Source organism: Montipora foliosa, chromosome 11, assembly GCF_036669935.1.
Source record: "Montipora foliosa isolate CH-2021 chromosome 11, ASM3666993v2, whole genome shotgun sequence".
Taxonomy (NCBI): Eukaryota; Metazoa; Cnidaria; class Anthozoa; order Scleractinia; family Acroporidae; genus Montipora; species Montipora foliosa.
The window spans coordinates 25,177,354-25,193,822 of NC_090879.1; the positions used below are offsets into that span (position 1 = coordinate 25,177,354).

The 16,469-nt window shown below is 42.0% G+C and overlaps 1 protein-coding gene across 5 annotated transcripts in view; it reads left to right on the plus strand.

The window, feature by feature from the left end:
- LOC137975935 (serine/threonine-protein phosphatase 6 regulatory ankyrin repeat subunit B-like) overlaps window positions 1–14,797 on the plus strand; it is a 56,093-nt gene extending 41,296 nt beyond the window's left edge. For all 5 annotated transcript variants that reach the window (XM_068823145.1, XM_068823147.1, XM_068823148.1 and 2 more), the window contains 16 exons: window positions 217–342; window positions 603–719; window positions 1,001–1,099; window positions 1,684–1,782; window positions 2,005–2,106; window positions 3,416–3,514; window positions 4,472–4,573; window positions 4,685–4,789; window positions 4,897–4,998; window positions 5,876–5,974; window positions 6,945–7,088; window positions 8,254–8,361; window positions 9,370–9,567; window positions 10,322–10,420; window positions 10,537–10,644; window positions 12,353–14,797. In XM_068823145.1, coding sequence (XP_068679246.1) covers window positions 217–342; window positions 603–719; window positions 1,001–1,099; window positions 1,684–1,782; window positions 2,005–2,106; window positions 3,416–3,514; window positions 4,472–4,573; window positions 4,685–4,789; window positions 4,897–4,998; window positions 5,876–5,974; window positions 6,945–7,088; window positions 8,254–8,361; window positions 9,370–9,567; window positions 10,322–10,420; window positions 10,537–10,644; window positions 12,353–14,116 — 3,471 coding nt within the window. In that variant the 3' untranslated portion in view covers window positions 14,117–14,797. The remainder of the gene's footprint in view (window positions 1–216; window positions 343–602; window positions 720–1,000; window positions 1,100–1,683; window positions 1,783–2,004; window positions 2,107–3,415; window positions 3,515–4,471; window positions 4,574–4,684; window positions 4,790–4,896; window positions 4,999–5,875; window positions 5,975–6,944; window positions 7,089–8,253; window positions 8,362–9,369; window positions 9,568–10,321; window positions 10,421–10,536; window positions 10,645–12,352) is intronic.
- Window positions 14,798–16,469: the final 1,672 nt, after the last annotated feature.

A 16,469-nucleotide genomic window follows, 5' to 3' on the forward strand; every position in this document is an offset into this window, starting at 1 on the left:
CTTTAAAGTTTGACACGTTGGATAACCCAAACAATAATATATTGACGTCTTTTGGTTGTGATCCAGCTCTTGAACATCTCGTTATTGTTATCTGTGTCTCCAGCAGAAAGTCGACACCCCTCTGTCCCCTCCCCTTGTACAACTCACTGCCGTGGGTGTGGCTTTTGTCAGCCCGTGAGTGGGTGCAAAAGTTACAGTGAGTGTTTGTTATTGTAGAAAGGCGAGACTCCTCTACATTACGCGGCCCAATTACGCAAGGCTCAAGTCAAAGGAAATGCTGACATTGATATTGTCAAACTGCTTCTTGAACACGGTGCTGACTGTACAGCGGTTACACAGCAGGTACGATACTTCAGTGATTCTGCCTTTATTTGCAGTAAAATGAGAAGATTTTTTTGGTTCCGACTAGAGCAGGTACAATCCGCAATTAGGTTTTTCCTTTCACACGTAAGTGTGGCTTATACTTGACTTCACGCATACGAAAACACGTAAAAAAACTAAGATAAACAAAGCATCCTTTATGAACACCATATGAACACCAAGAGGTAAGGTTTGTCATTTAACTAGGAGTGTGGTAAGATGATGGTTTGTTTTTATTGCAGTCCATGGAGACTCCAATTCACGAGTGCGCACGCTCAGGAAACAACGACATCTTAATAGCTTTACTCGAGTCCATTCCTCCCTCCAAGCTTCAGCTCACGGTCAACAAACGTTCTTCGGTAAGCGGAAGCCAGTTTCGTATTCTAACGGTTGGACTGGATCTAGCATGAAATGGAGGCTAATGCGGGCAAATGAATTTGCATTTGAATAGATTTGCCCACATTAGCCTCCATTTCATGCTAAATCCAGTTCAGTCGTGAGAATTCGAAAATGGTCTATTGTGTTGGTCCTTAACGCAGTTTCGTGGTCTTTGTAGTGAAGCACTTAAGCTGATCCCGAAATGTTATCGACGCTCCAGAGAGAAAAATAACAAAGCAATTCAATTTTTCTTGTATTTTAGAGTGGCTCCTCACCTCTTCTCGTTGCCTCAAACAAAGGAAACGTGGAGGTCGTACGCACGTTGCTGAAATATCATGCGAGGGTAGACGTATTTGATGAGGTATTTAGTCTTGACTTTTGTCTTGAAAACATAAAGTGACAGATGGGAAAGGGGTGTGTGTGTGTGTGTGTGTGTTTGGGGGAGGGGGGGGGGGGGGGTGGTAATAGGGCCGTGATTGTAAATGTGAATCGGTTTCCCATAACATCTTGAAAAACATGAACTCTTTCTGTTCGAGTGGATTATTGCTCGCTCTTAGGTCCGCCACAATTGAGAACCACGACAACAATTTAACTTCATCTTGCGTAGAAAGGGGCTGAACTGGCAGAAAGACATAGAAACCTCGTCCCTATGTCACAGGGAAACCACTAAATTTCTTCGCAACTCCTGTAGACTCATCGGAGCGCAAGATTCGGTTTAACGTCTTAAGCGGAACGCTTGCCTTGTGCGGACGTCTCCGGTTGAAAATTTCTGTTTCAATCTCATCTAAAATTAAGTAGGCTGAAATTCATATAGAGCGAGACAGAGCGTCCCTTTTCCTATAACCCTTGTTTTATCTTGATTTTCATACACGATTATGTTTTGCACTGAACGAAGTAGTTCTATCAGTCTCATTTTCCGTGTTTCTTCTTTTTTCTTCACTTTAGTCTGGTCGCGCCGGATTACACGTGAGCGCGGAACGTGGCCATCTTGGAGTAGCGCAGGAACTGCTGGAGCACAAAGCCTATGTAAACGCAAAGAGTAAGGTACGTGAAAAGCTGTTATTAACTGATTTGTTTTTCATTCGAGGTATTTTACTCCCTTGATATGGTGTATTGCGTTCTCCTTATTAGGGGTCCTTGACAACAAGGAACTGCAACATCAAAGCAGGCCCGGTTTAAGCCAGGATTTCTCCGAATATTTTAATGTCTTTTCCTCTCCGCTCCATCGCAAATTCTTATTGATCGCAAGGATGTATCTTTTTTTAGGTCGGTCTTACGCCACTTCATCTCGCTGCGGAAAATGGACATAAAGAACTGGTTGGTCTTTTGGTGGCCATTTACAAGGCAACTGTGGACGCTCTGACACTGGTAGGAAAAGCCACGTTGTGTTTTAGTTTCCGGTTCTTTTGTTCTTGTTATATCAACACAGCGTGAAGAAACTAATGGAAGCACGATGGTGTAGTGGTTAGCGCGCTGAATTTCTACTCCATCCCCCTCAGGGTAGGGTCATTGGTTTGTGGCTTAGCTCTGTCGCCATGGGCCTTATTCGCGTGGCAGCCATCTTGGCCATAGACATTAGATTTCGTAGCCCGAGCCTCAAGTTGAAGTAATTGGGAACGAGTTTCGGTGCGAGTTTCGCAAAAACAAACGTTTTCAATCCTCCGGACTCAACATGGCCGACGTGTGATTAAGGCCTACCGTAAATCCTCTATTAAGCCCCCCCCCCCCCCTCTCAAATAAGCCCCCCTTTTCAGAGGAGGAAAGTTAATAAGCCCCCCCTCTCTATTAAGCCCCCCCCTCCCCCTCCCCCAATCCTTATTCTTCACAAAAAAATTAAGGATTAACGTGGACTGATCAGTTATGATTTATTCAGGCTGGAAGTTCATATTGTTTTTGGTCTTCGACAAATTGTTGTTGTGTACGACAAATCAAAACAAGTAACCATTCTCATAAAAATTACCGAAGAACATGAGGCCGAAAGCGCATTTTTGAAGAATAAGAATTTTGTTTTTGTTACTTTTAGGCTCCCACAAGTGAATTAAATACTTTTGACAGTGACTTTAATTGTACAAAGCGTAAGTCTACTCTGTCTCATACCACGGTATTTTTGCTACAGGTGATGCGTTTCGCTAAATTAATTAAGCCCCCCGTCTCTTTTAAGCCCCCCCTCTCTATTAAGCCCCCCCTCAAAAGTGCTGGAAAAAAATAAGCCCCCCGAGGGGGCTTAATAGAGGCTTAATAGAGGATTTACGGTAGAGGATTTACGGTATGTTGTTTCCTTAGACAAAAAAACTTTCCTAAAGTTTGTCTCTCCCACCCAGGTTTATAAATGGATACCGCCAACATTCTTGGGGGTAACCCTGCGATGAGATAACATGTTACATCCCCGTCCAGAGGGCAGACGCAGTGCTCTTAGTAGCTTCATGTTACAGAAACCGGGTTAAGCTCCGGCCTTGTGAGGTCCCCGGTGGGGCCTTTCTTTTCCTTACTCTTGTCTTCCTTTTAATTGCGAGGGGACCTTTGCGTTGTTCTCAACATTGCAGTCTTAGCAATGATGCAAGACGCATCTGGGTCAAAATCAACGAGACTCCTATAGAGGAGTAGAAGTAGTGATCGAAAGGTCAAAAGTTCGATCGAATCATCGTTGACGATTGGTACATCTCGTCGATTTTTACAGGAAAAGAAGACAGCGCTACATTTAGCGGCTGAGAAAGGCCGCTTGGACGTTTGTCAGCATTTACTGGAGTTGAGGGCAGACATTTGCGCGTTAGATAACGTAAGTTGCACAGTGGCTTATCAAAGCATATTTCGACTGAGAGCGAACGCAAATCTTTGGCCGATCACAACAAACGCACACAATTAAATGAGCCAATCACAACAAATTGTAGACACGTGCGACGTGCACTTTGCGCGGGAAAACATGTGAGAGCAAGTCACAAGTGGTATTTGCTTTTGGCCTCCTCTGGTTGGCCGGTTATGCGTATGACGCAGCCAGTCACCTAGCGTATGCAAGAACAAAAAGGTCGCCACGTTACAAGCGATACCCGACGGAAAATTGCACCAATTTTGGGTTAACCTATTCTCAAGCGATGTTAGTTTCTTATTTCAAATACATATTCTGTAGTAACATTAGAGGTTCCCATTACGGAAGACCTCCTTTCCCACAACAAATTACTGAACTTCAAATGGGAGGAAATTATATTGCAACCAAATTTGTTCGATTTTTTTTCCAAAAAGAGTTTTTTATGAGGAAAAAATTACTTTCAAATCGCTCACTTTTAAAATTCTCGGGCGCGCCATCTTGAATAATTGTGACGTGTTACGGCTGCCCTATTGTTCTGACTCAAAGAGATCTTGCATAGTAACACCAAGGCAACCGTTACAGGTCAACTTTATTCAAGATGGCGTCTCCCGAGATAAGGAAGTCGATGAAGTGCGTTTTTACAGACCAAGTTGTTTTTAGATTGATTTTTTTCGCCAAACCAGACCTTTCCAGCTTATCACAAGTCTTGTATGAGAGATTATTACCCATGCAATTGAGAATGGTCACTCGTGCAAACCCAATCTTAGTTAAGAACTGGACTAACAATAGCTTGATCTGTGAAAATGCCGTTACATAGACCTAGTGTTGGAGATGTGGGCTTCTGAAGATTTGACAAGTGAAATGGTGCACCATTTCGCTTTAACAGCTATACAGAAATTTATCATTTCCCTCCGATATTTTTCTTTACAGAAAGGTCAAACGCCTTTACATTATGCCGCTCAGAATGACCATTCCCAAGTGGTAACCCTGTTTCTGAACCACAAGCCTGACGTCATGATGCAACAAAATGCGGTAGGTTGTTAACCAAAGGTCGCCCAAGGGGACTTTGACACGTGGACAAACCCGTTTGATAATAACCTTTGAAAAATCTCTCATTGTCACGCTGTTTTCTTTTCCCCACAGGAAGGCAGTACGTGTGTTCATATCGCGGCCATGAAGGGTAGTGTGTCTGTAATAAAAGAACTTCTGAAATTCAATCCCTCTGGTATCACAACTGCAAGAAACAAGGTGAGATTGAAAGTCAAACAGTATCGTCTCAACTGAAAAATTTGTGTCCGAAGCTGATTGCTGTTCTGTGTGAAGTTAAATTGACAGTCTATACTTTAATTCCTCAGCGGAAATTCGCAACGCCCCTGTTACTTGCGGCCAGCGGTGGTCATAAAATCGTTGTGGAGGTTTTGATAGCGCATGGAGCTTCAGCCAGTGATGAAGATGCGGTGAGTACCAGGCCCCACGCAATCTCCATTTGCGAGGTGCAATTCACATAGTCCACTGTAGTGAGCTACATTTAAGAGTCAAGCTTCTAGCGCTGGGACACTACTCGAGGACACTGTACATTGGAATCATATCAAATTAACTCCAATTAAATCGAACTTTGTTTTTTGAGAAGAGGGAAAAACTGGAGTACCCTGACAAAAACCTCAACAAACCGAGAGATCAAAACCAGTTGCGATCGATTATTCAATTGATAACTACAAATCAAGATCTCGAGGCTGTAGAGATAAAGAAGGATTTGTATGAGTGTTTGCTCTTGTCTAACAGTGAATTTCAATTTATCAAAGTCGGTCAATTAGCTCTTCAATTTCGTAATTACTTCCATATATCATAATTTGTTGGAAAAAAAGAGAAAACGAAATTCACTGTAAAAGGAAAAATAATTCATTGTTATTTTTATTTTATTTTACATGTCTAGGGCGCCTCCAGGTTGGATTCAATAACCTTTTAAGATTTCTTCTTTTGTTTAACAATAGACTACTGCGACCCATATTCGTGAGAAAATTAAAAATTGCGGTTCCTGAGACATTTTAAATGAAATTTTCTTTAAATACTAAAATAACATTTTTACAGATTATGGCATGAGCGAGTAGTCAGAAAGTTTAGTGCCAGTTTGTAACAAGATGAGACATTTCATTTGCACAATTTTCCACAGAGCTCTGTTTGCACCCATATTGATTGACAAATGTTCCTTAACACTCGTCTTTCACTTTTATATCACCTCTTCGTGTTTAATTTTTGGATTGCCACTACACGACTGTGTTTTTACGAAATGTTTTTTAGTCTCTTGAAACGACATTGTTTGTATTTTTTTTCCAGGACGGGATGACAGTTCTTCATCTTGCAGCTAAATTTGGTCACGTGGATGTGTTGGAGGTCTTGCGGGGTAAAGTTCCTTGGAGTATGGCGAGCGTTAAGGTAAGAACATTTTTAAAAACACCTGTGTTTGAGGCCATTTCCGAGTACACGTCTGCCTCCCCATTAAAGCGACTCTAAGGGCGTAGTCTTTCTTATGAAAATTAGTTTTCTTTCATATGTAAAGTAGAACTAATTACCATCGCAAAAACTTCGCACGTAAACTCGCTTTGAAGAGGAGGCAGACGGGAACTCGGAAATGGTCTATTTACCAACCGTCGACCGCCCACTTCGGACCAACCACGGGTAACACTCTCGAGTCTTCTATGATAAGGACGATAAACCGTGGGACCCCACTCACATCACTTAATCTTGACAGACATCGTATAGGGGAAGCTATCCATTCCCCGAGAAGAGGAGACGACGCAGTCTTTCTCTTGCTTTACAACGCTCGTTGTAGCAAAAGTCCTCCTTGAAGTACATTTGTATTTTGTATTGGTGTTGGTAAAAATGGTATTGGTATTAATATTTTTACAGTGCTGTGAATGGTATAGATATTCAGTGGTATTGATATTGGTATTAGTATTTTTACTGACATTGATACTTGCATCGTTATTGCTATTGTCATTGCTATTGGTACTTTTATTGGTACTGATACCAGTACTGGTATTGGTATTTGTATTAGCATCATTGGTATTGATTTAATGGGAGTCACCCATTAGCCTTGCCGAGGGCTCGGAGGTTTATTGTTCTTTAGTAATACTACTGCGACCGGAGCATCAGAGCAAGACTTGGAGTGTACAGCAATGTCGATGTCGTTTTCTACAGACTGATATATTTTCGATTGATCCCCGCGAAGCCAGCCTGCTAGCCAAACACATGCCCTCAATTGATTTGTACCCTTGGGGTGGCAACACCTAGTCATGTATGAGGACCAGTACTGGGCTTTTCAAGGAAAGTACCAATTTAGCCTCGTCTTTCTGGCGAACGTAAAACTTACAGGTTTTTTTTTTGCCTGCCTCATTTTTTTCAGACCGGTCTATCGGCTCTGCATGTAGCAGCTCAGTATGGACAAATTGAAGTCGTGCGAGAAATGCTCCTCAAAGTTTCTGGGACAATTAAAAGCGAATCACCCGCAATGATGGATAACGCTGAGAAAGCCGGATCGAAGCCAGACGTAAGTCATTAAATACTAGATTAAGAATGAACTAGAGAAATACTTACGATAGCGCTAAGTTGTATTTTGAGGTGAGGCTGTAGCTGATGTTGCTGTTGTCCCTGCTAAAACTCCGTAAAGTCCCCAATGTCGGCAAGAACAATAAGTTTAATAAACGAGAGAAATGCGATGCACGCAATGCGAATTTCTTTCTTTATTTATTTATTTTCTTTTTTGGCCAATTTTTTCGTTGTTTTCGTCTTGACGACCACGTGAAATGACGAAATTTGACGTGGACGCGACCACCCGATCGACAATAAATTTTCAATGCTCTTTCCAAACATCCATACCTTTCATGCACTTTTATTCCTGGAAATTTGCTATATAGTTTTCCATTACGAATGAACGACGTGCAATAATAATAATAATAATAATAATAATAATAATAATAATAATAATAATAATAATAATAATAATAATAATAATAGTAATAGTAATAATAGTAATAATGATAATGATAATGATAATGACAACAATAATAACATAAAATCACTTTATCATTAATGCAGAATACCAGAGTTTATCTCTATCGAGGGTACCTGCCGGCAGCCTGATACAATTGACTGAGAGTCGATTTTCATGAGGGAGGAAAACCGAGGCCGAGGGTTCCCCGAGTTGATTAAATGAGATTCCGGCATCCGTTGTCGTTGTGCCGCCTTAAAGGGAACTTCCACGCCGACTAATGAACAATTTTAAACGGAACAAAATAATGTTTGCAATGAAATTTGATCGACAATTTTCTTCAAAAAAGTGTTTGTATCGACGAAAATGAATTTTAGAATCACTTATTTTCACTTTCAAATTTCCCGGACGCCGCCAGGTTGAATAATTGTGATGTGACGTGGTTGACCTATTGTTTCAACAACAGGGCAACCACGACAATTATTCAAGATGGCGGCGCCCGCGAAGCTTTCATTGAAAAAAAATGGGAACAATGTTTATTGTCAACATTATGCTCTGTGGTTTAAAATTATTTTCTTGTTTTAGTGGAGGTTCCCTTTAAACTTCCTTAACGTTTATAAAATTCCCGAATCCTGCCTCTAGTCACCTTCTCTATCCAGTAGTTATTTTCTTGGTAAGAATTACGACACATGACAGGCTTAATCTTTGTTTTTTGCGCCTGCAGTACTGCTTCACTCCGCTGCATTTGGCTGCACAGTCTGGTCACGTGGGTGTCGTGCGAATACTGCTGAACTCTCCTGGAGTGCGCGTGGACTCAGCAACGGCCGTACAGGTTGGTATAGTTTTTTGCTGTTAGCCTCTGTTGTTGTAGAACACTGACGAATCGACGTGGTGCGATGGGTGGACTCTTTCTGACAATGTCAAGAACAAGGTGTAGTAAAGAATAGCAGATTGTGAAACGTCTTGTCAGAGTGGCTTAAGGGGGCCCCATTTTTTAAATCTTGTTTTTCAGCCAGAGTCTTTCACCCAAGAGTAAGATTCACCCAAATTGGCCTTGTCCCGATCAGTGTCAGAAAAGTGCCTATTCCTGGTTTGCACCCACGTGACACGACGGTCATGTTTGATGTTCCCATGTTTAGTTCCCAGCGAAGAGACAGGTTATTTTTCTTGCCATCCAACATGGCCGCCGTCATCTCACATGCAAATCATCAATTATTAAACCAAGTTTTGCGGGAAAATAAATAATAGACTAAATCGGCCAACTCAATGTTGAACCCCATACAAACCCTTTGGGAATATAACGTTTTGTTCTAGCTTTTTCCATATCATTTAAATGTGAATGCTACATTATAATGAAAATACAATACACAAAGAAAATCTCAACCCCGGTAGATTTGAATTGGATACAACTTCTGGTCTATTGCTTATTTTCCGGCAAAACTTGGTATAAAAATAGACACTTTTCTGACGCTGATGGCGACAAACTTGATACCAGATTCTTACTCTTTGGGTAATGGACTCTTGTTTTCAGTTATAAAGATATTTAAATCTTGGTGGAAAAGCATCCGAACTAACTAATCGGAAGGTCTTCGTTGGTTCGGCTGCTGTTCGGGTGCACTCGGATTTTTTTCCGATTATCTCCGAGTCTCCGTTGAAAAGATGCCATCTCTTCATAAATTTTATTGTTCGTAATACACGTGCCAGCGTAAAAAAAAATCAGTTTGAATAGGAATAAATGAAATTGTACATTTTCTTCTTTAATTAGAAAACATCGTGGGTAAAACGATGACTTTTTAAAATTGATTTTTAAATTTTAGATTGTTGTCGTTCTCCCTTGTAGGGCTCCATTCCGTTGCATTTGGCTGCTGAGAATGGGCATTCGGAGGTTGTGAGCATCTTGCTTAGCAAATCAACTCTACAGCTTCATGTCAAGGACAAAATGGGCCGTACAGCCATGCATCTAGCAGCAACCAATGGACACAGAGAGCTTATCTCGCAGCTGATTGGTCAGGGAGCTGATATCAATGCCCCCGATGAGGTTTGTTTCATTTTTCATTGCTATGGAACTTTTTCACTCACGTGACCAGCAGCCATATTGGATCACGTAAAAATAAAGTTCAATTCCCGGAGGATTAGGTTGGTACACCATCATGGCCACCATTTTGTTTTGGAACACCAACATGGGTGCCGTGATATCATGTGAAAATGCTATATGGAGCCTCTTTACAGTAGAGGCGTGGAGGTGTAGAAAATACTGAGAGTAACACGGCGTGACGAGTTAAACATAAAAATTAGACTTATCGTCATCAATAATTTTCAAGTCGTGCGGCAAGTTGAAATTCATTTTGAAAGTAAGTATCCTAATTCATGACATTGGCTGTTGGAGCCATCACAGGACAACTAGAGTTGCTTGGATACTGAGAGCTTTAATCAAGCGATCAAGTGTGCCAGTTTTAGACGGAAAGCCGGTGTACAACTTGTGTAGTAGTGGACGTATTTCTCGTTTGCTCATCGAGATTGTTCGCTTCAGCGAACTGCCACCAGCTTTGCTTGCAATAGCGAACGCGATCTAGAGAATGTCAGATTTATCGAATCAGCGGTTTATCACGGGGGTGGGACGTGTGACTAACTTGTTTTCCTGCTTGCTTCCGATGGGAATCTAATCACTGACCTCTAGCAGAGGTTTACGACACAGAGCGACTTCCAGTGTTTTTATAAATCGCCCAGAAGGACGCCGCCATAAAGAAGTTAGCCTACAAGTTGAATGGCAATATTTCGTTGTTTTGTTCTAGAATGGTTACGCACCAATGCACATGGCCGCTGAGGCTGGTCATGTGGAGGTGGTGAAACTGCTGGTCGAGTCTGGGGCATCACCGCGGGCGGAATCTATGGTAAGTTTTGTGTCCATGATAAGATGATGATGATGGTGATGACGATAATTACGTCAATAACCATGATAATTGTAACACTTTTTGTGCTTTAATATGGTTGTTTCTTTTTGCTCCAGGAAGGCACGTTCCCTATCTGTTACGCAGCCATGCAAGGTCACTTATCAGTCGTTAAATATTTACTGCAACAGGAACTCAACACCGAGCGATTGTTATCGGACAGAAAGGTAGGTGACCATCTGTGTATTATATTGTTTAAATCCAGTTCCACACAACGACAATATCTGAACAGAAAGATGACAATTTCCGAGGAAAATGAGCAGAACTCTGAATTCTTGACTGATTCCAATTAACTTGATAAAGCACGTTGAGTAGGGCAAAGGTGGTTCTCAGTTCTGATAGAGCGTTGATTATTTCCGCTGAATTAACAGCGTAGCTTCTTTTAAAAAAACGACCACCCATTTCATGCAAATCTCGTTATCAAATGGGTCATTTCCGAGTTCATGTCTGTCCCCTCTTCAAAGCGAGTCTAAGTGCGAAGTTTTTGTGATGGTAATGTGTTCTACTTGACATTTTTAAATTTCATTAGAAAAACTACGTGCTTAGACTCGCTTTGAAGAGCAGGAAGACACGAACTGGGGGAGCAAATATGGCGCAGTCGTGAGAGCACTGGCCTCCCACCAATGTGACCCGGGTTCGATTCCCAGACTCGGCGTTATACGTGGGTTGAGTTTGTCGGTTCTCTTCTCCGCTCCGAGAGGTTTTTCTCTTGGTACTCCGGTTTTCCCCTCTCAACAAAAACCAATATTTGATTTGATTTGAGTTAATTTCATTAGTGCCTCCAATTAGTGCTCTAGTGCTAAATCCTTTGACTCTTAAATAAAGTTGTTATTAATGGCCGTTTGCTAATTGAATTTGCAATACTAGGCGTAGTTACTCAGCGATGTAATTAGGGTTTAAAATAAGACCACAGCGACCGCTCAGCAACGACCAGCAACGTGCAGTACACATTTTAGCACATTTCGCGACGGTAGTCTGCAAAACATCAATATGAAATAGCCATATTTCTGATCAGGGTTTTGACGACAAAGTGAGTATAGAACAGTGAATCGATCATTCCCTGTCTTTGCGTTAAGACTTTGTGGCTAATCTCTTTTTGGGATAAGTCACCCAACTGAACAACGTGATGAAATAATCATGAACTGCTTGTGATAGCGCAGAGTTTTATTTCGTTAATGTTTGCTACTGTTTTTTTTTATGTTGAAAAACTCGTGCCACGCTTTCCACGGCAGCTATTTAACCAGCAACGAATTGTTTTGTAGCAAAAGCGCTTAGAAGCCCATACATTTTTTGTAAAATTTTGAATATAAACAGAGCCAAAATTGTACAAGATATCGGGCTGAAATTTTCACACATATTAGGTAACACAATGCAATTTCGCCTCTCCCCAAAAACCAATGTTTGGTTTGATTTGAGTTAAATTGACTTGACCTACATGTCAGAAGCCCATCTGGAGCGTGCAACTTACCTATTTTCGTGCAACGGCGTCTTCACAAGTAAGGTTATTTTTAGATTGAATTTCCCGCTAATGAGACTCCCACAGGAGCCCGATGACCAATTACAAGAAATTAAACTGACGTCATAGGGTCACCGAACCGGAACTGCCTTTGTTTTTTGACCTAATTCGCGGGAAAGGCTAGCCTAAAAATAAACCTACTTGTGAAAACGCCGTTTCACAGACGCTGTATGGAAGTTGCACGCTCCAGATGGGCTCCTGACATGTGCAGTGTTCCCAGTTAGTGCCCCCCGCGCTACAAGACTTGACACTTAAAAATAGTTCACTATAGTGCACTATGAATTGCACCTAGCAAAAAAGTTCACATAGCACCAGTTAAAATAGGACGTGATTGATTGCTTCTCTTTCTTTTTTTGCAGTTTCTTTTTGATCTGATGGTGTGCTCAAATCAAAATGAAAGCGAATCTGTCATGGACTTCATTCTCCAGTGCCCCGCCCCAATCTATGCGGCGGCCAAGCTCTCAAAGCATTACCGTAACGAATCGACGCGGGAAAAGGAACGTGCGCGTGATTTGCTAGCAGTTGGTGAAGTCTGTGAGAGCATAGCGTCGGACCTGCTGTCTCTCGCATGCGTAGATAGCGCAGAAAAACTGCTGACTGCCATCGACGACCGCGATGTACCGTTTTTGGATTATTTAATTGAGTGTGAACAAAAGATTTGCGTTTCTCACCCTTCTGTACAGGTGTATCTTGGTGACGTCTGGCGTGGAGATTTCAAATGGGATGACTGGAAATATTTCTTGTTGTTTACGATGTCTTTGATTTGCCCATTATGGTGGGCCTTTCTTTGTCTCCCTTGGAACGACCGCTACCACAAAATCCCCATTATCAAGTTTATCTGCCATCTCATTTCTCATTTCTACCTCATTGTATTGTTCAGCTTAACCGTGGTGGTCCCGTGGGAAGAACTTACAGGCACCTCACTCCTCCCTCACTGGTACGAATGGCTCTTACTAGTTTGGCTCTCAGGACTCCTTCTATCCCAGCTCACGGACCCACACGACCGCGCAGGACTAGGCTGGATCCCGGTCATTGTGCTCTTTCTGAGCACGATCGGTATCCTGCTGCATTTGGTTGCCATTGGTTTCCAAGGAGACGACCGCATTAGTATCATCTACGCGCGCAACCAATTCTTCGCAGTATCCATGATGCTTTGCTTCGCTCAGCTCTTGGATTTCTTATCATTTCATCATTTGTTCGGTCCGTGGGGGGTCATCATCCGGGATCTCATGTATGACCTTGTGCGTTTCTTGGTGATTCTGTCGATTTTCATGGTAGGTTTCACCGCTCATCTCGCAGCTGTGTATCGACCAATGAGCCAAACTGCAACCGGGAACATCATACAAAAAAGCGAAGGGGATTTCTTCGATTGTTTTGAATTATTGTTTTTTAGTTTGTTTGGACTGACCGAGATCGAAGAGTTGAATAAGGTTGAGGGCAGAAAAGCAACGTTTACACTGGCTAAAGCAACGTTCGGGATCTACAACATGATTACAATCATTGTGCTCATCAATTTGCTCATCGCTATGATGAGCGACACTTATCAGCGTATCCAAATGCAATCTGATCTTGAGTGGAAGTTCGGCCGCGCAAAGCTTATTCGCAACATGAAGCGTTCGACAACCACTCCATCCCCTTTAAATCTTGCAACAAAACTCTTTTCCTATTTGCGGTTGATGTACAAGTTAAAGTTCAAGTGTTGTCGCCCTGGAATTATCAATATCATCCGCTCTGATGAACAGCTCCCAGATAACACATCAGTAAATCCACTTTATCAAAACTCGAACTCTTGGCTCCCAAATGGAGGGGTTCCTGTCCACCGGGATAGTGGTCAGAGAAGTGTTCGAATAGAGGACGTTATGGACTGGAAAACAATCGTTAAGAAATTTCAAGCAGTTAGAGCTATCAGTAACGAAGTAACAGCGGTTGCTCACACCGCCCGAGACAAACTTCTCTCGCCCAAGGCCTCGCACGTGAACTTGAGAGCCAGGGCGGAGTCGACTATGTTGCCAGGTCGACCGGGCACTTCATTGGGTTCCACCATGTCACTCCACCGTGTTGTCACAGCGACAGTGAAGAAGATTGACGTCGTTTCAAACATTAAAGATATGGGTGATTTTTGAAAGACCTAACGTGACACTTATCTGAATTGTGTGAAAGATTATCATAATAAATCCCTTTTGCCCTAATACACGGAGGTCAATACCCTTTTCCAGAAAGAGTGATATAATTTAATGCAACTTGGTTGGATTGTTTTTCCCCAAAAATGTTTCTAAGGTTAATTACAAACAATTTTATTCATTTTTCCGTTTTTATACTAGTGGCGCATAATCCGTCCAGACGAATTATGCGCCTTTCATGTTCACCGTCTACTGTAAAGACGGGACGAACTATACAAGACTCATAATCCGTCTGGGACGAACTTGGGCAAACACTTTTTCTGCGTCCGTCTGGTATAAAGACGGACACGAGACAAATGATGCGTCTGAATGAACTATCCTGTTTCTTGCGTTTTCGAATACGTACAAAAGTGGCTATTTTGTCCAGACGCATTATTCTTCTTGTGCTCGTTTTTTTTCCAGACGAACTTAACAGACGCAGACAAAAGTTTGCTCGAGTTCGTTCCAGACGAATTATGCGTCTCCAGAAAAACAGCCAATCAGTGGTTTACGGTGTGTGTGTTTGACACGAGGTCTTGTTCTGCCGTCCGTAATTTATTCCATGTTTTCGACTAACATTTACTCATCTTTGTCATAGACAAGGAAAAGTTATTTAGTTATTCAATAAATAAAAAGACAGCCGAGAAAAATACCTACCGTGTTGGGCTTAAGTATTCTCCCCCAGCAATCTCCGCATAGAATTTTCGGGAACGCAGTTCCTTGGAGTTTTTTGGGAATTCTCTAAGTCTCTGTAGCATTGAAAGAAACAAACCTTGGGAAAAGATCAGATTACCGACATAGGAAAGCAGAACTGGAATAATGGTTGCAGTACTCAATATTCTCTTCCCCAGGGAGATGCGGTTACGCCCTAGGGAAGAAAATAATTAACAATTATTCCATGAGCGCGCGTTGGATATGTGATGGTAAATAGCCATCTCGGCGCTACACGCCTCGTTGGCTATAACCAGTCTCATATCCAACAAGCGCGAATGAAATAATTGTTTTATTAAATTCCTTTAACTCCAAAAATTTGGAAGTACGAAATACGAGCAAAAAAAGGGAGCAAATCCGAAATCGAGAAAACGTGATGAAGGTGAGATTTTGTGTAATACCTTGTGGTCAGATAGACGTAGGCTCATCACAAAAACATTTCTTGCCTTTTCGCGCACTAAACGTCGGAATTGATCCAAACATTCCACAGAAAAAGCTTTTTTCTTTTTGTCTTTATTCAAAGAGAAATTTCGATTTCAGGTGGATTTTAATTTAGTTTAGCAACGCTTAAGGCAATCATTTACCATATAAGGTCAAACTAAGGTATATGAGCTGATAACCGAAATTGAGTGAACCACTCAGAGCACGCGAAGTGCATTATCCGAGGTTGAGAATTTAATAATGAAATTAACACCTTTTGTCCCTATGAAATAAGTACAAAACGCCATTATATAGAAGTACACGGTAAGGTCACGTGACAATTTATCAAATCTTTAACGGCCAAGCTATACTTTACTCCACCATAGTAGTGTGGGTTTGAGGACTCTAAATATTTTAAATCTCTCTCCCTCTAGTTGAGGTTTCAAAGCAGAAATAACTTTAACCCCGCCGCACACGGTGAGGAAAGAGCTGAGCAAACTGCCTCGCGAGGCGGTTTGCTCAGCCGTTTCCTCACATGTACAGGGAAATTGTGCTGACAAATTCGCCTCGCAAGGCCGTGAGGATAAAATCAAACATGTTTGATATTTGATATTTTAGGGTCTGGCTAGAAATGTTCCGCTCATTTTTTCCTCCTGCCGTGATGAGGGCCAGTCTGAGAGACAACTTCACTGGTGAACCGCCATGTTTACAACAGAGCATTTAAGGCGTCCCAGTCTGCATGAAACCATCTCTCACCTCTGTCTCGAGAAGACCAGACACGCGCGCTTCTTACCTTACGAGTTTATGGGCTTTTACTACGTGTAGAAGACACACATGACGTAAAACAATAGAACAAAAATCGTGAAACAATACTTTATTCGAATTCTAAATCCCTAAAGACCCCTAAAGCTTTTGTTACGTCTTGTGCGTCTTCTACACGAAGTAAAAGCCAGTTTATGCCTGTAGAATCTGTTTAACTGGAATGTCAATTCCTTGTAACTGAACCAGCATCCTAGTTTTTTTTTGGTAGGCTTCGTATCGGAGAGCCAGAACGTTTACGCATGCGCGGACGTAATGTTTGAACAAGGGAGAAAAACACAGTACCTCCAGACCCGGCGCTGGAGCGTCGTACCAAACGAGTCATCCCGGGATTTCGGCCCGTGCGATCGCTTTTGGACGCAGTTGG